At 40.4% G+C, this 19,152-nt stretch overlaps 1 protein-coding gene across 2 annotated transcripts; it reads left to right on the forward strand.

Moving 5' to 3' along the window:
- The first annotated feature begins 587 nt into the window (after positions 1-587).
- elmod3 (ELMO/CED-12 domain containing 3) lies at positions 588-11,842 on the forward strand. Of its 2 annotated transcripts, XM_016678042.1 has the most exons (14): positions 588-692; positions 2,610-3,280; positions 4,027-4,098; positions 4,189-4,263; positions 5,185-5,254; positions 5,444-5,512; positions 5,786-5,874; positions 6,324-6,447; positions 6,560-6,682; positions 6,864-6,994; positions 7,569-7,645; positions 8,558-8,685; positions 9,000-9,280; positions 10,863-11,842. In XM_016678042.1, the coding sequence occupies exons 2-13, from the start codon at positions 3,179-3,181 to the stop codon at positions 9,242-9,244; spliced, it is 1,305 nt and encodes a 434-aa protein (XP_016533528.1). In that variant the 5' UTR covers positions 588-692; positions 2,610-3,178; the 3' UTR covers positions 9,245-9,280; positions 10,863-11,842. The 2 variants fall into 2 exon arrangements, with proteins under 2 accessions (XP_016533528.1, XP_007564667.1); XM_007564605.2 differs by having other exon boundaries at positions 9,000-11,842.
- Positions 11,843-19,152: the final 7,310 nt, after the last annotated feature.

Consider the following 19,152-nt stretch of genomic DNA (forward strand, 5'->3'; position numbering starts at 1 on the left):
CCCAAACCTCCTTTTCCCTATTACTATTACAGATACACAATTAGAAAATGGATGGAATAATAATAACATCTTTTGACCAAAATGGATGGAGCTTCCTTGTAACAGAACTGAAATTAGAAAAAAAAAATACTAAACAGAACTGTAAAAATCCCAGTAAGGAAAAAGTATGTGTTTGGGTCTTCGCATAGTAAGTTAACCTTAACAGAGGGAAAAAGAAAAAAAAATTAAAAAGTACAAAATGTATATTCTAGAAATTCAATGAATAATAATGCCTCACTAACACAACTAACACCAAGAGAGTTAATTTCTGAAGGTAAGATATTGATAGGACAATATATCCTTACATTACAGATACCGAACCACCCCTTTAAGATGAAAATAGAACCATAATTTCACTTTTAACTTCAGGAACAGGCTTTGAAAATAGGGGCACTTACTGTGGAAGAGAGGCTGGTTTCTACACATCTCATCAGTGCGTTAAATCGCTGACGTAAAGACCGAGAAAGACATTGGGAAAGGGTTGTTTTAGGAATTTGTCATAGATACTCTACCTTAGCTCCCAGAAAGCAATGACGTAATGAATTTAGTCTTTGACAGGAAACTACAATTCCCAGGATGCACTTGAAATTGCTGTGGCTACTGAACGGGGGAAGGGAAGCTGAGATTGGAGGGAGAAACAATCAGAAACTCAGGTACTTTTTGCACGCTTCTTATCGTATAGTATGGCTGGACATTTCTTTGCATGTCATGTGTTGAGCGTGTTTCATAGACAATAAAGTCTGAAGTAGATTTAATAAGCGCCTTGTTGTCGGATTTGGAGATTGACTCCATCTCCGTTACAGTTCAGTAGAGCTCCAGCTAGCCCCGTTAGTTAGTTAGCCTGGCAGCTGGCTTTTCTTTTCTGCGCTTAGTGGGAAATGGCTGCTTAACTACTCGTAGTATTTGCGTCAAAAAATATTTAAAATTTTGCCAGAGACTTTCGACGGGCTTGCATAGTGAAAATGTAGTTTGTTACGCTCTCGGTTTGCGATAAAGCTGTAGCTGCGTCTTTGTGCCAGCGGGGCTGCTAGCTTTCTGGTTGCTAGAGATACTGGTTGCTAGCTGACGGCAGACCGACCGCTGCTGGGGCTGGAGCTGTCACCGCCTCTGTAGGAGACTGTCAGCGCAGAAACTCAGCTCAATGAACACTTCTGACATGGCGCTGTGCGTTCACTCTGCAATACTTTGACTTTTAAACGATTAACACGTTTCGCTACTGTGCTGAGCTGTTGGTTACAATAAAATAGTAAAACAAAAAATGTGCACGAGGAAAGCTGTATGCAAATACAAACATAATGATAAAATGTGAAGTACAACTCTTTTGTAATTTGGTAATAAACACGTTATGCTACTATATTTTATAATAAGTTACTATTAATACTGTTGGAACCAGAAGTTTACATACTCCGAATAAAATGACACATTTTTCTCAATGTCTGAAGTTAAATCGGACCAAACCTCTCCTGTTTTCGGTTACCAACTACTTGCTAAACGCCACCGAAATGAAAGAAATAATGTATGTATTTAGCAATATCTTCAATATAGTCCAGAAAAGATTATCATGATTAATTGATTATTGATATAATCATAAATGTATTTGGTAATAAATTAATCATTAACTGGAGAATACAGACTCAAAAGGGCAATTTGCTGAAAAGACAACGTATTCAGAGCAGAAATTAAGCCATGATTGTACAAAAAATATATACATTTGCATTTAAGAATAAATAAAAAGCTTTTTTGTCTAGAAATATGGTAATGTTTTTAAAGTCAAGAGGACACAGGACTCCCAAAGTGGCATAGTTTTAGCTTCACCCAGTTCAGATTCTGTAAAGAAATCTCCTATTAAGCACATTTTCCTGTCCAATTACTAATCGGTACTGTAAATGATCATTCGTTCATTACAGGACTATTACGTTACTGCATTTTAAGCAATAATTTGTTCATTTCCTCATAAAAAAATAATTGACGTACTTATTTAGATCTTTTAATGTGTTTCTAATATTGTTTTTTTTTTAGGTTTAAATAGTTAAATCTGCAGAAAATGCCATTTAAAAAATGGCTTAGTAATACAAATAACAAGTTACTAAAATAATCATTAGTTGAATCTCTACTTCAATATTATAATTTTACATACATGTTCTCAGTATTTAGTAGTCTTGCCTTTGAACTGCATCAGTTGGGTCAAACATTTTGGATTTTCTTCCACAATCTTCTCTCTGTAGTTGTATGTATGTGTGTGTGTGTGTGTGTGTGTGTATGCGTGCTGTGTTACAGCATTTACATCTCATATTTTAGCAAAAATTTCTGATATGGCTTTTAACATATCTTGTTACAGTTGTAATAATGCTATTTATTACATATTTGTATAATTAATTATTGTGATTTTTATGCATAGTGTAGACTGAAGCAAAAGAGTGGAGAGCACTGTAACATTTTCACTAGCTTGTTGTTTAGTTTGGCTGTCTGCTGTGGTAGACCCCACAGTCAGCTGTACACCTTTCATATTTGGGTGTAATATTGTTGTTCCTTCCATATCAAATAATTATTACTCTTATTATACTTTTCAGATACTGCGTGCCTCCTCCTTTGGAGTTGGGCCGTACAAGAACTTTTTCTACATGACCCACACCGCAATATCTTCTTGGCTTCTCCACTGCAGCTGAGCTCACACAACAACCCAGCTTTTGACAAACTGCATTTGCTCTGGGTGCCAGAATCATGACGGTTCTTGGACGGGGAGAGCCCAGCCCCGAGAAGCAGCAGCATCATGCAGCTTCTGTTTGCCTGTGGTGGGGCTGAGCCGCCGAGGAGAGGAAGGAGGCAGGGTTTCATGACACTACGCGCCGATTCTGAGAAGAGCTCGTCGACTTGCATACGCACGTTCTCCCGCGATCGAGGCCTGTGAAACCACCCGAACTCGGCTGCAGACAAGAAAAGAAAAGAAAAAAAAAAACAAGATGATCCAGACAATATGGATTGCAGTGACGTTTCTGTGAAGTCTGGCTGTTGACATGAAGATCTCTGCGCATGCGAGGAGAAAATGAGAAAAGTGTAGATAGAGACTTTGAGTCCCTCCAGGTGTGCACTACAGAAACCATGCTGGCGTTTGCCCCGACTCCCCAGCCCATCTCCGTTCATGACTTTGGGAGCCTTTAGAGGCCACGATCGGGAGCAACATCAACAGTCAACACGATTACATGCAATGGAAGAAAACATTGACGTCACATCACACACAGAGGTACCTTCGTTTCACCCTCTTCTTCTTTTCAATCCAAGCTTTAATCTCATTGTGGTGTTTGGGCTTACGCTAATTTAACACCATTAGGAGCACCTGCTATGTTGCTCAACAAAACCGAGCGGAGTTCGCTCTTCTTCCGCCTTATTCCAAGTGTCCCCTTCCAGCGGGGAACATTTTCTCTCCAGGCGTCGTCTTGATCGGTTCTGAATTTAAAAAAAAATATATATGTTTCTTTAAAGCAGGTTGCCACCATTGCTGAAATCACAGCCTGAGGTCAGCTAATGTCTCTCTTGCCTTAGCTGTAATCTCTGATCTGGCTTGCTCGGCAGGTTGCTGCAGTGGCAGCTGACATCGCATTTCTCTTATCCCTAACTTGGTTTTGCAGCCATAACATTACCTCCAGCAGCCTGGCCTCTATCCTTGCGCGGTGCAGCGCTTGCAGACGGTCGGATAATCATATCATTAATACTGCACGGCTTTTGAGTGAAAGTTTTTACAAAAAGAAAAAAGAAAAGTGAGGGGGTCATTAACTCGGGCTGCTGTCTTTGCAGGAAGTTTTATTAGTTGCAAAAACGAGTTATGGTAAATGTAGCACTTCTACTTTTTTTCTTCCCTCCAAGATTGGAAAAGAGTTTTCAGGCAATATATTAAATCATAATATGAGATCTGCTTTCATAATGACTCTCACTAGTTTATGCGTCGTTTGTTTTATTTTTGTATTTAAGCTCATTTGTTCTTCTTGTCAGGGTCTGAATGGTTTGTCACATGAACGGAAGCCTGTAGAGGACATCACCAATGGACATTCCACCTACAAGCCTGTAAGCTGCAAGCCACTTCTCTCTGATCCCATGTAATTAATTGTTGCTAGGAAGACTAAGTCACCGGCGTGAACTCCTGTTTTTGTGCAGGTCATTAATGGAGTGGCCATAGGTCACAATGGGAAAGACCACACCAACGGCAACGCACCTTTCAGATCTCTGCCGGTAATAAAGCTTTGTTAAACAACTACAGCGCTGGTCAGAAGTTTACATACACTCGTCATCAGCATGAATGTTGTGAAATTTGAGCTTTTAATTACATCCTTATATTTCTTTGCATGCTAATATTTAGAGAAGTATTCCTTATCGAGTTGCAGAGAAACGACATATTTTTTGTTGCCAAGAACAAGATTCTTGGGCAATTTTGGTGTGACCTCACTTCTTATCTGAAAAGGTAGAGCCTGTTTAATCTTGTTCGCTGGTACTGACATAATGACTTTTGGCATAATTTCCTTAATGTTCATTATTTTTAAGGTCAGATCCATCATGGATGCTTAGCTGGGCGAATACTGTGTAAAGGTTTGAATGCATATATGGATGCAAGCAGAACAAAAAGAGATTGTAGATCCCAGCGCTGGGCATTCTGGGTAATTGCAACCAAAACAAACATCTGAGTCCAGAGCTAATGGGAGAAATATTCTGTGGACAGAAGAGGAATCCTACAACAACTAAAATACGACTTCGTCCCATTCTTGTTTACATTTCACGAAGAAGGAAGTTGCGTCCATGTTTTCTTCAAAGGTTTTCATGTCGTTTTCTTCAGTAGTTCTTGGTGCAGCGCCTCCACAGGCGAGGAGGTGAACAGGTTTTTCAAAGAGTTTGTTTTGTTTGACGCTGTAAATATAAGAAATGTTGCAATTTTGAACTGGAGACCCCTTGGTCAAAATGGTAATCGCCTCTCAAGGTGGTGCTGAAGATCCTGTGGGACTTTCAGGTTCAAACAGACTAAATGAGAATGGCCCACCAACCAAATAAAACAATTAAATCAATGCTAAATTCATTCTGATCAGGAATGGGTGTAAATATCTGACAGATACTACTTACAGTAGTAGGATTTATGTAATACGGTATGCATTTATGGTTTAGATTTCAGCACTGAAGCAAAATGGCATCCTGCAGAACCTGACGACAGGTGGAGACAAGCCCAGTCCCACAGGTAAATAACACACACATACCTTTTCATACCTGAATAGGTGTTTATGCTAAATATTGTGCAGTTGTTTTTGGCAGAGCTTTGGAAAAAGTGAGTCTCATCAAATGAAGAGTGCAGCGCTTCTCCTGGTTGAAGGCTGCAGTGAAGTTATGATTTGTTTGTCCCGGTTTATGAGTGTTTATGTTTTTACAGAAGAGCAAGAAGATGCTGATCTGGAAAAGGCCAGGCAAGAGTGGGAGGCTCTAGATAACATCCAACCAGGTCAGCTGCCTCTCATTGCCTCACTTGTCTGAGTCAGGAGGGGGGGAAAAAAATCAGTTTTGATGTGAACTGTAAGTTGGAAGCAATTAAATTAACCCAAGGAGACGGCATGGATAAAACACTGAACTGATTTATTAAAGGTATCTAGAAAATGATTACTGATGGATTACATTGCCTTGTTTCGCCAAAGGTTTGTTCACAATAACTAGGAAAGGCTGGGCGTGTGGAGATTTGTGTAGGTTTCTCAGATTCTTTCACTAACTGCCTCAACAGCTCTAACTGAGGACTCGAACCCAACCCCGCTCATCTCCTTCAATGAAGCTCTACAGTACTTCCAGACCACAGACCTTGGGGACTTGCTGGTAAGAAATGCAATATTTTACTGTGTGTCACACATCTCAGCTGCAGGTGTGTATTTGACATCATTTCTTTTTTTAAAGATTAATTATTCCTCAACCAGGCAGTTTTCTTGTTTTTTTTTTATCCTAAGAAAGACCTCTTATCTGACAGTTCACACTGCTCTCCAGTGGCCAGCCCTTCAGTAGACATTTTTTGTTGTTGTGCTTTACTGCTGTTGTAAGCAAATAAAAAAAAATTTTAAAAAAAGTAAATGTAAGCAATGTTGATTTGGGGGAAAACAAAGTCCAGCTGATTTTCTGAGAGACCATGGAAAACCTTCAAGTATTCGCAGTGGATTCTAATTCTTGCATTAATGTTAAATGTGTGCAGTGTCATTAGAGTGATGACGTGTTAAATATGAGAATTAGTTATTTAGTGTTTGTCCTCCTCACCTAAAACCCTCCATTTGCAGAAAAACATCCAGCCAACTATTCGCAGGACCGGTCTGGCTGCGATCGCACACTTCCTGTTCGGACCGCCCCGATTGCACAGGGAGCTCCTGGAGGAGAGGGATCTTGTCTTTGCCATTGCACAGTGTGAGTGTGTGCGTGTGCGTGTGTGTGTGTGTGATTTGCCACAGTTACAGCCATAAATCCACAGTTTGTCTTATAAAGAAATGGCTTGATCTCTCTGTTTGTGTGTGTGTAGGTCCTGTGGATAACAGCCAAACAGTCCACATGCGTGTCCTGCAGACCATACATAAAAGGCTGATTGGAGCCAGGCTGGACTGTCCTCGCTACGGTCCGCACTGGGAAAACATTGGCTTTCAGGGTTAGCTATTTGATCATACATCTGGTGTTTTAATTTTGTTGAGAGACTAACTCAACTCAAGGAAGTTATTTGATCCATCTTTATCCTAAAACTGGATCACCTGATAAGAGCTTTGTTGTCAAAAAGCTAAACAGCAGTTCCACTAAACAAAGCGACATTACGGTGGTTTGGTGTTTTTCAGGTTCTGACCCGGCCACTGACCTGCGTGGCACTGGGTTTCTTGGACTGATGCACACTCTGTATTTCGTGATGGACCCAGAAACTCTGCCATTGGCGAGAGATATCTACAAGCTGTCGCAGCATCCTACACAGGTGTCTTCAAGTCACGAAACGCAGTCCTAAAACAGTTTATTTATGGCAGAGTCTACAGACATCATGCTAGCATTTGATATAAATACAGGAGAATTATTTTGAACTGCAACTTTGCTAGAAATTCTGAAGTATCTTAACTATTCTCACCCTGCTTTGTAAATTTGCTTAAGCTTGTGAGATAAAAATAGAGCCTGTGTTGTCTCTCTTATAGTACTTTTCAAGTCTTTAGCAGTCGCATACATATGTGTAGAGATATTGTTTTTATCTTTCACACTGTTATCCTCGAAACAAAGTACCTGCTTCTCATTAAACCATTTGCCTACAATTTTAGTTCTGATTTTTTTTGTAGAACTGGACAAACCAATCAGAGATCAAAATTGGACATATTTCTCTCAACCAGTGATTGAATACAATTTGTAGTGGTGAGCGGTTTAACAAAGATATTTCCCCTTTTAAGCAACCTTCAGTGAAACTGAAAAAATTTGCCAGTTTCTAGAGAAAACTTCAAAGTATGAAGGAATGTATGAGACTGTTGCATAATGCATTACTTAATGTGTATTTTTTGTTGTTGTAGAACTTCCCTTTCTGTGTGATGTCAATCAACATGACCCGCATTGCTTTGCAAGTCCTGAGAGAGGAGGCCCTGTCCAAGTGAGTCACACCTCCGCTACCTTCGTTTTTGTTTTATCTGCTTTGCACTGATCAACAAAATGACAGAAACTCTTGTAGAACATCGGATCTCAAAGGGAGGATGAAATCAGGCTGGGGTGATTATTTGGAACGATGCCATATCCCTCGTCATTCATCAAAAACAAAGTGAAATTGAGATGTCATTGCAGATCCTTTTAGAAAAATATTAATCATTGCTTTACTTAAATTAATAAAGCCGTCAGATTTGTTTCTGGAAAGGAATGTGTAAATAAATTATTCTAGATCCAAAACTTAAAAAGAGTTCTGCATGGTTCACCTTATTAGAAGTCATTTTTAGGTGTCAATTGGAGAAGAAAAAGAAAACATCTCTAATCAATAAATTGATTTTTCTTTGAAAATGCTTCATGTATTAAGCCAAGTTTATTAAATTAATTAAAAGCAGATTATGTTGGTGCAGCAAAGTTTGCCTTCAGTAAAAGTCACTGGTCCTTGCAAAAAAAAATGTTAAAAAAAACGTGGTTATTTAAAGAAACATACTTTGTGTTGTAGCCATTTTTTATCCACTGTAAGAAGATTTTACTTTGTGATAATTTTGCCTCCATCTACATCAAACACTTGAGCTGGGGCTGCCAAATTTGTATCATTCTTGAACTTAAAGTCAGGGGCCACACACAAAGGGTCCATGAGCTGCAAGTGGCCCCCAGGCCACCCTTTGGACATCCTTGACCTAAATTGTGTTGAACCATCAGGCCACACTCATGAATGCTCCGTTCTGTGGGTCCATCTTCATTAAGAGTAAAGTAAATTTTTAATAACATTTCAATCACAAGGACTACTTGGATTCAGCGACGTTATCGTTTAAGTTCAATATGTGTCGCCTCTGACGGCTCCCCTTTCCCGTGTCTGTGTCAGGGAGTGCAATCGTCGTCAGCAAGTGGTCGGTGTGCTCAATGAGTTTTACGTTGCCACATTTCTCCACATCTACCAGCTGTGGAAGACCCAACAGAAGACGATTGCTGACTCTGGCTTCGTGCTAAAAGGTAAAAACAGTAGCTGTTTTCTTTTTTTTGTTTGTTTTTTCACATTTACCAAGCAGCTAAGAAGCATTAAAAATGCAGTTTCAGTCTGGATGAAAATTGGCTGCCATAAATAGTTTTGCACATAAACAAAATCAACAGAAATGTATTTATTAATGTTCTGTTACGCAAGTCCCTGGCTTCATATTTTTAGCACAATATGCCAGTTTTATCAGTCCTAACTTTCATATTATTTTGTAAAATGTCTTGCTTTTCTTTTTAGAAACATGTTTGATTTTACTTAGTTGAGCATTCCTTCGTTTTCTTGTGACGCGTAGAAGTGGAGCTGTTTGCCAAAAAGAACCCCAAGCAGATGCTGCGCCGACTGGAGGTCTTCCTGAAGGAGAGGCAGGCGGGTGGGATCCCCCGTGGGACGTCGCCGGACCCTCAGGCCCAACAGCCCTCTCCCAGCTTGGGGGGCTCCAGAGCTGGGATGGGGCAGGGAAGCAGGGGAAAGGAGATGCACTTCACCGGAGTGTGTGACCTCCCACCGGACATGGAGGGAGAGGCCAGACTTATCTAAACTAGAGTCAGCGTGAGCATGTGTGTGTGTGTGTGTGCGTGCATGAGAGCTATCCTGTCCATGAGTAAGTCCGACACTTGTAAGTGTGAATGGGTCAGTCAAAGCAAGAACAGCTCGGCAGTTGCTGATCCGAGGTCTGCTACCCGGATCGACTCACACACTATTCTTCCTACAATGCTGGGGTGCTGCACTTTCATCAGATTAAGATTGGTGATCCTTCAGAGTTATATATTAATTTATTCTTGAACCTCGGGACGTAGGTCTGTCATATGTATAAAAAAAAAGATCTTTAATGTAAGATGTCATTTAAAGAAAAGAAAAGAGCAAAAGGAAGTGAATATTTGCACTTTTCCGTAGTTGTCGTAGCCAAAATAACAGCTGCCAAATTCCTTTTGTTAAACTTGTCTAGAAGTCCAAAATGTACATGTTCATGTCTGAAGGATTTCTAAGCAAGGAACCATGCAGCAGGAGAGCAGCGCCGTTTAAACCCAAACCGGGTCGAAGACGGTGTGCTGCTGTGCTGAGTGGAAGGAATAAGACGAGAAACCCGGAGAGGTTTTTGAGTTCTTTCGGCAGGGATCAGAAATCATTTGTAGACCGTGTTTATAGAAACCTTAGGCTCGATCTGAAGGTGGAATCGTTTTGCGCTAGGCGACTGAAACACGAGTGGACGTACGGTCCGTATGCGTGGAGGTAAAACCAGTCGAAACAGATCAACTGGATTCAGGTTCAGCAAACTACCCATAAATGGACTTTTAAATATCACTTTTAAAGACGACCGTCTTAAGAACATTTGTCCGTTTGATTCCGATTTCCCAGTTGTGCATAAAAGCGCGTCAGACAGACGTCTTGGTGAACAGCAGAAGTCTTCTATCAGGACATTCGTGAGTCGTCTCGCTTCTTAACGTCTTGCAAAGTAGAGGAAAGAAGACTTTTCATTGGTGTGGGTGTGTGAGTGTTAGGTATGGGCCAGAATGAGATTGTCCAGGTATGATGAGCTTAAGTAAAAAAAAAATAAAAAAATACCATGGAAATGTATCATGGTGTTGACCCCAAAAACTCAAAATGAAAAAACTCTAAAACATGACATAATTTCATTACAGTCTAATGTCAGAACAGAAAAGTCAGTTAATCTTACTTAAAACAGCACTACCTACTTTCCACGCCATAGTGTTTCTCATTTTTTTAAAGAAACTACATCCAAACACTCAAAATTGTCTTTCTTGTTAAAAAAAAAAAAGTGCTGTAACCTTCTTTTAGCCAGCTGAATGGCTGTGTGCAGCAACTTGTGGAGGGGGGCAACAGCGCAGTGGTTTTCTCCTTAAAGCCAGAGAAACCTCCAATCACGCTGCACGTCTTACTAAGAGGACTTTAAACCGTACAAACGATGTGGTGGATGTCTTTTTGCGGTTTTGACGGCAGAACTTTGAGGAACCTTGGTATACCTTGATGCTACAGCCAGCCCATGCCTAGAGTGTGCGCTCGCTCGCTCCCAGACGTAGCCAAGAGTCTGATCTGAACTTTCTCTACATTCCGTTATGAAGCATGTGATTGTAATTTTCTTCTTCTTTCCTTCTTTTTGTTTTTCTGATCAATTGTTCCTTGTGTGTGTGGATGCGTGTGTGTGCGTGTGCGTGTGTGTGTGTGTGTGTGGGGTGAACTAACTGATCTGATGCTGATGAAGGGTGCCTCTCCTAGGAGATGTATGGTACAGTATGCAATCCTTGCTCTTTCTCTATGATAATCAAAAACACTAGTGCTGTATGATGATAGAAATCGTTCCTAATTTCAGGGTTTGTGCACTCGTGCAAGCGAGTGTGTGTGTGTGTGTGTGTGTGTGTGTGGTGTGAGAGTCATATGAGGAACCGACTACAGATGACGGGGGGGGAGGAGGAGAAGGTTTCTTTCTTTTGCACACAATAGGCTAGCTTTACCGAGCCCCTGGATCCACTAAGCTGCAGACCCGGTACTGGAGTCAAGCTTAAAATGGTACATTAAGACAAAATGTCATCGAACAAATACTTTAGTGTTCTGCTCTAAGCGGATCAAGCCCGTCGGTGAAGCTGGTCCGGTTCGTATGCGTTCAAGAAACCACCTCCCGTCATGGTAGTCTCAATCTGTAGCATGTTCAGGTAGCTCTAGTACTGTAGCATCCTATAGCCTCCTCCTCTTCGTACAGCTTGTTGATGTCACGTCTCGGTTCCAGTCCGTAGTGTCGATGAGTGTGCAAACTGTTACTACTATAGCACATGCATTTCATAGCTTTCTTCAGCCTCCTCAGTCAGCATGTCGCGCGTTCTGATGGGATGCAGGTCGTCGGCGTTGAGCTTAAACTCAAGGTGGCGATGGTAGACTTGGCACCTTACGGCAGGGGAAATAAATCCTGAACCGCGGCACCAACAGTTTCCTCGATAAAGAGGACTGTCGACACAAAGTTCAGCTTGGTCCTGGTAGCAACCACAGCGAGTCACACGTACAAGAAATCAAAACACAGTAATGCATTAATTTTATTAGGTTGTAGTTTTTTAAATGTGGAATGACACTGGGAGTAGACATTGAATACGCCAATTAAAATTCACAAAATAAATGGCAAAAAAACCCCAAAAAAAACCCTATGTCGGGAAGATGTCTCCTGTATGGAGAAACTAGTTCTGAATCTTAAAAGGTTGTTCATGCACTCTGATTCAGCTCATAGATTTTAATTGGCTTCAAGTTCAGCTTTATGTTTGTCCCTCATTTCTCCTTCAGATTCTTATCAAGAAAGTCCAATTTGGGAGGGCAATGTGTACTTAAAATGTCATCTCAATATTATTATGCTATTTATAGCAACATTTAAAAAAATCTATAAGCAAGACAATTATTGCCTGTCCCTATTACTATACATTTTTCATCTTTCCTTATCTCACACTATATTCTCCCAGTATTTCATCTGCTTGGCTAAATGTTCAGTGTGGAAATGTTAAAGAGCTTCAACATGCCTTTTCTTCGGTAGTGGAGTCTTGTGCAGTGAGCGTTCATAGAGGCCTTTGTGGTTAAGTGCATGACTTGTCTTTTTTCAAACACATCCTCCTGATAATTGTCCCAGAGCTCCATGGCAACTCGTCTGACTGTTTGGTCTCATTTTTTATATATTGCGTGTGAACTGTGGCTTCACAGGAACATTCAGAAGTTCAAAAAGGCATCTCTAACCAATGTTTTCACACTTGAAAGAGAGCTAAACGTATGGTAAAATTAATAAACCTTTCTGTAGGCCATCAATTAGGACTAAGACGGTTCTTATAAATTTGCTTCCAGCAGATTTTTCACTTTATTCATGTACTCGAGGCCTATTCCCTGTGTCATTATTACACGTCTTTATTTATGGATTTCCTTCTATTTATTTATTACTGGGATTGTTACCAGACTTTCCTCTTGCTGTACATCCACTGGATGCAGTCAGATTGTCCTCGCTTCCCTGTTTTCTCTTTGATTTCAAGCCACCGTGTCAAATCAGACCTCCCGCTTTCAGACGATGCAGCATGACGCCTGACGGCATCTTGGAGCACTTTGACACGCTGCTGGCGTCAGCATCCTATAGCCTCCTATAGGAGGCTATAGGATGCCTCCTCTCCAGCTTGGAGAGGTCTTTTTAACCTCTCCAAGCTGTCCTTCACCATCTCCTGTTCCCATTGGTATAACTCAAAGAACGGGCTCATGTAGTTTGCCAGTTATCCGATCGGTGCGGGGCGTTTTGGAGGTGGGAATCGACTGATGAGGAAAATTTGCACTGTTGTAGATATTTGATAAGTGTGTGTGACGTATGCAAGAGGAAGCAGGCCATCTTCAATAGCCATATTGTGATGTTCGTTTTAATCACCCGGCCCATGAAACGGGCTACGTGAAGTCGGACTCCACCCCCTCTCCCCCCCGCCTCGTTCTGAAGTGTACCGCACCATCGCCATGGTCTCGTGTTTAGTTCGAAGACGTTTTTAAGCTGACGAGCAGTGCAGTGTATGTAAATCAGGAAGTTTGTACATAGAGAATTAATGATTGTAACTGTATGATTGTCTGTAGGGCATTATACTGAAACACATTGCTTACCTCAAGACTTGAGACAAATCTTTCTCTCTCTCTCTCTTTCTCTCTTTCTCTGTCTCTCTCTCTCTCTCCCGTTGTTCGGCCTCCCTCTCAGGCTCGTTTTGCTTCCTTCTACTTTGGCCTATTTTCATACCCAATTGGAAACGTTATATAATTTATACTCGGCACCTAAATATATTAGGCATTTAACACGAAAGCTGGTCAATGTTATATGTATTCTATTTACAGACACTATATAGGCCCAGACGCTCTGATGCGCACCTGCTCCTTGATGAAAAGCCCCTTGTCAAGACGAGCTTTAATTGGCCAATGTCGTTGAAATAAGCTGGTTTTCTTGTGGCTTCAGTGATAGTACAGTATACTTTGGCTGTGATTCGGTGTTTGATGTGAAGAAAACACTTTGGGGGTGGGGGAAGAAACAAAAATCCTGTCTCTTTCAGCACCAGTCACAAACATTTTAATATATGATTGTAAAATAAAATAAAAATTTAAAAAAACTCAATATAAGCTTCAATTAGCAGTCATAATGCTGTGTATGCTTTGACATTGGTATATATTCAGTGTCCAAACAAAAGGCCAGATTTATCCAGGTTACCAAAACCCTTTTAGTCATCGTAACACATTATATTCTTTTTGCTTTTACCATGGTCTTTTCTGTTCCTTTATTTGAGAAACAAACGATTAACAAACAAAAAAAAACGGGTTCTTGCAGGATGTCGGATGCTCTGAGAGCTGGGGGTCGGGACTTCTGCATAGTACAGCGGTGGCTCGGCAAATACAATCACTTCTCTCAATATCCTGTTCTTTAATATGGAGGTGTTTTACTGTTGCCGTAGTCTTCATGTCCCTCAGAGCATTGTATGACTATTCTTTGATTGTAGAAGCCCTATTTTATACTGAGAGTTATTTCAGAATACAGTATGTGCTGTTAAACATTAAATGTATTGTATGGAGAAAGCTAAATAAATGCTGTTTAAAAACCACATGCTTCCACTTCCTCTTTTCATTTTAAGTGTCGTCACTCGATCTACCCGTGTCTCAATGAAACGTATTGAAAAAAATTGTTCATTTGTTTCTGTAGCTCAGTTCAGAAAGTGAACGTGCCAGAATATACAGATCATTTTGAGAAGTTTAAGGTCCTGAAGAGACAATCTGAGCCTACTGACCTTAATCTGATTGAGCCACTCTAAATTGATTTTAATTTTGCGTCTGAAAACATGAAGAACTCAGGTTTGTGATGTTTGATCAGCTTTTTTTTTTGTGTGTTAAAAAATAGCAAACACAATTGTTCACTTGTCCATTAATTATGGTGTTTCTCACTGTTACTCTAAAAAAAAAAGCCCAAGAAGCTGAGATCCTGCTACGGTGTGCAACCTTCTGAACACCAATGCACTTTGGAGATGGATTGCGGTGTAGCTGTTTTGTTGTTTAGCCACTAGAGGGCACTCTTTGATTCTCTTTGAGGGTACCACACACTACGCTGGATGTTTTGTCCCTTAATGGTGCTGGAAGCAAAGGAAGAAATCACATCAACACAAAACCTGCAGCTAGCTTTTAGTCGTCTTAAAAATTCACATTTTAAAGCAGATTCAGTTTTCAAACCTGACTGCTCACTTTTTTTTTTTTTTAATATCTACAAAAGATGATGTGGATGCTCAACCATCTGGGGAAAGCGCCAGCATCGGCAGTCTGTTTACAGAGCTGAAGCTCTTGTGCTGGCAGTCTTCATCTTTAATAAGAGAAACAAAAACACTCATCTGCTTTCACTTTGCAAGCTACATGCTGTTCCAGAAAAGCTTCAGAAATATTAGTAGCGTTCATACGGAGGAGATTTTAGACTGTGGTTGGTAAAGTTGGGCATCTTGATGCCTCTTAACCAGGCACACATTCCTCCTGGACTAGATGAGCTGGACCTGCTGAATCACGGCATGCAACAGATGGAAGCATCTTTCAGCCAAAAAAAAAAAAATCCCCTCTAAAAATGTGCTACAAACTCTGTTGTATAAGTAGCTTGACGCCTGGTAACACTTTCCTGCTCGCTCTCCAGATGAGGAATAATAGATCTGCAGCACTCAGAAGCCCTGCTAAGGGTTAATGTGTTAGAGCCCAGCCATCCTTCCCAGATCAGATATCCAGCTGGTGTGTGGAGGACCAGTCAGGATGAATTAAGCAGAGCAGGATGGAGTTTTATAAATCGGTTCTATCCGTTTGTACCTAGTGAGCCTGCTGGATTACAGCATTTTTCTCTCACTTTTACTCCCAGCTTCCCTCCCCCAACTTCACTCCTCTCTCTGATGTCATTGTTTCCTGCCCAACACATCCTGACGCTCAGCTCAGCTAGAGGCTCTAAACATTATGCACCCTCACTTCTCAGCTTCTGCTAAAATAATGGAAATTTATATAGCAGCACATAAACAGCAGTGTCAGGTTGATTAATGCCTGAGTCCTTGAAGAGCTATGGTTTATTTATTTTATTTTTTTTGCAGACCTAATTACCATAGTTTCGACTCTCTCCTATGTGATAGATTTGTTGATTACACTAGAGGGTACACACAGTGGGGTGAAGTAAGTATTGAACATGTCGACGTTTTTGTCAGTAAAAATAGTACTAATATTTCTACTGACATGAAATTCACACCAGATGTTGGCAACTTCAAGAAACTGAAGCAAATTAGTCGATTAATGAAATTATGAGTATATAAAAAAATGGAATGTTACTGGAAATAAACATACTTATAGAGATCTTAGTGTGGAAAAAGCCTTTACTTGGTAACGAGTTCAACATGTCTCCTGTATGACATGTGCATTGTTTATGTGTAACTTTGACCTGTTTTCCACAATCTGGTTCTGGTGGCCCTTTTCTATGCTCTCTGATCTGAAGTACTTTGCATTAATTAATTAATTATTTTTTTTCTTTCTAATTGGATACAATTTAGGGGATTCTTTCTCTAGAACTGGTAAATAATCCCCTTTCTCTGTTTGGGTTTGTTGTCTCATTTGAAATGCACACTCATCTTTTCTTAAATTGTTCTAAAAAAAATGCCCAGACACATTTCTTCCTTTATCGTTTTTCAGTGATATGAAGTCTGCCTCCACCATGATAAACCATGATGTTCCCATCTGAAAACATCACTTTTATCCCAGTGATGTCACACATAAGCTTGTGTTTCTGTGTGCAATGAGCTCCAAAGTGTTCATCTTTGGTCGCATCTGACCTGAATATTTCTCTCGCAGTGTTTTATCAGCTTGTCCCAATATTTTTTTTTTTTTTTTTATCGTCTTTGGGTTTGTAGCCCACAACTTTTTTTTATTTTTTTTATGGCTATTATTTGAGAAATATGTAAACGTGTTATGGAAACAGCTCTGAATAAAATCTTCAGCTTGGAAGTGAGTTTATAGCTATTTCTTCCAGCGGGGTGGAGGCAGTCAGGAGAAATGTTGACTCAGAGCGCTAGCCTAAAGACCCGACAAGCAGGAACCCTGCCAGGGGATTTAGGCATTCCAAGCTTAGTTTGCCCCCAATTTGCCACAGTGTTGAATCACCGCTGCTATGATTCTGACCGGCATGGTTATTATCATGTGCACAGGCTTCAGCACTGCCCTATCTCCCAGCCTCTGTGTCTCTAGAATACTTTATATCAGCAACAGTGAATGGAAGCAGCTGGAAGTCCCACTTTTCTTCACATATTCAATTCCGGTTTTGCCTCATAGAGGCTTAACTGCACCACAATAAAAATGTTATTCTGAGAACATTTTTATTGTCCTCAAAATAATATTTTGTTATTAAATGTGCTTATTGGGAGAAAAGTCAAAACACTGTCAATCATGTAGCATAAACATCAAAAACAACAAAAAATGGACCGAGATGGTTGGCTAAATATGTGTAGTGAAAGTGAAAAAGTTTGTATCAAACGCCTGCTGATTTATCTAGTAAAGTTACTAGCTCAAAGCAGGGGTCCCCAAACTTTTTCCTGTGAGGGCCACATAACTTTTCCCTACTCTGGTGGGGGGCCGGAATCAGTTTGAAACAGAAAAAGTGTGACGATTGCAGGAGTGCCTAAATGTAAAAATGTATTGTTTTCCAGAAAGCACAATCAAATAACTCTCTCTGGGTTCTTCACAGAACAAAAGTCAGGAAATAAATAATAACACTATTAATGAAATAAATAATAACCAAGTAACCCTCTCTGGGTTCTTCACAGAATAAATCCAGGAAGGATTATAGTCCGTAATTTCCGAACTATGAGCCGCACTGGACTATAAACCACAACCTCAAAGTTTTTTTTTTTTTTAACATACACATACAAGCCGCAAATATTCTCTGTCGCTCCAGGTTTTCCACAGCGATACAGCAGCAGCAGAGGGGGGCGGACACTCAAAATTTGAGTAATAACAGGTCAATTGAATGTCACATTTATTACGGTTGAAAAATAAAAAGTTGCCAAGTTTAGATTTAACTGAACTGATTACGGTAGTTTCCGAATGATAACTGTAACAGTAAAAGTGCTGATCCTTCGTGTCTGCTACTAGCATGTGCTAAATGAAAATATGCGCCTTCTTCTTCTTCTTCTTCTTCTTCTTCTTCTTTAGATTTCAACAGCAGCTTGCATCCATTATTGTTGCACTACTGCCATCTACTGGATCCTAATATCTATACCTCAAATTCTCATAATGATCCCAGTATTATTTAAAAAGAACGAAAAATCTTCTTTTTCCTCTCAGTGCTATTTAATTGATCAACAACATTCTCAAATTTCAATTCCCTATTAAAACTTAATTCTGTTTTAATGGGCGCTTTCTTCTTTTATTTCCAATTTTGACTTCCATTTGATTCACTTCCTGCTAAAGAGCCCCCTGGTGGTTGAAGAAAAATCCACATATAAGGGGTTTATAGTCCGGAAAATATGGTATATGAAAAAAAAAATCTGAATGCTCTCTGGTATTGTTCGGGGGCCGGACCAAATGTGGAGGCGGGCCGGATCTGGCCCGCGGGCCGTAGTTTGGGGACCACTGGCTTACAGAGTAAAAACCATAGTAAAACATGTTTTCTTCCTGAGAAGTTTATGCTCACAAACAACACCTTGCAGTAATGTTGATTTTCTGACTTCTGCATTGCTGTGGCTTTAACTGGGTCTGCTGCTCTTTGTCTCCAAGCCAAGATTCTAGGTAATTTGTCGCTCTGGAGTAAACTTCGTTTCAAACAGAGACCTCCTTCTTTTTTTTTGTTTGGTGGTCGAGAATTCATTCCTTTTCACTTACTTTCTTTCCACTGCTTGTTATGTAAAGACGTTTGGAAAGAGTCTAACTTTCTCCTTCTGCAGTTTGCTCTCTTCCACTAGTGTCTCAATCCCTGTTTGTTAAATCGGCCTCTTCTTGACCTCACTGTATCCCGAACTATCAGCTGCATTCTTCACAGCTGCAGTAATACCCACCAGAGACATGACTGCACAGTTTCAGTGTAATCCTCCTTAGTCCAATCCTTGTCAAACATTTCTTGTTTTCCTAGCCCCACACTCTGAGATCTTATGAGTCAAACTGTTTTAGCAGGTTTATATGCTAAAGGCCCGATTGTCTCAGTTTTCAGTCTGATCCTTTTGACACTGGAGTTTTTCTAAAGTGTTTTGCATTGACTTTAAGTTTTTGTTGTTGTTGTTGTTGTTGTTGTTGTTGCACGCAGGCTCTACCTTCAGGATGAAACTCCCGTTTAAAAATGTCTGGCTGTGTTTTATCAGAGTGCCAGAAGTTTACCCTAAATTATCCCAGAGGTAAACTTTATGGACCAAGCAGCGTTCAAGCCGACGAGCAGACTTTCCAAACGGCAGACAGAGCAG

Source organism: Poecilia formosa, unplaced genomic scaffold (assembly GCF_000485575.1).
Source record: "Poecilia formosa unplaced genomic scaffold, Poecilia_formosa-5.1.2 Scaffold5, whole genome shotgun sequence".
Classification (NCBI taxonomy): Eukaryota; Metazoa; Chordata; class Actinopteri; order Cyprinodontiformes; family Poeciliidae; genus Poecilia; species Poecilia formosa.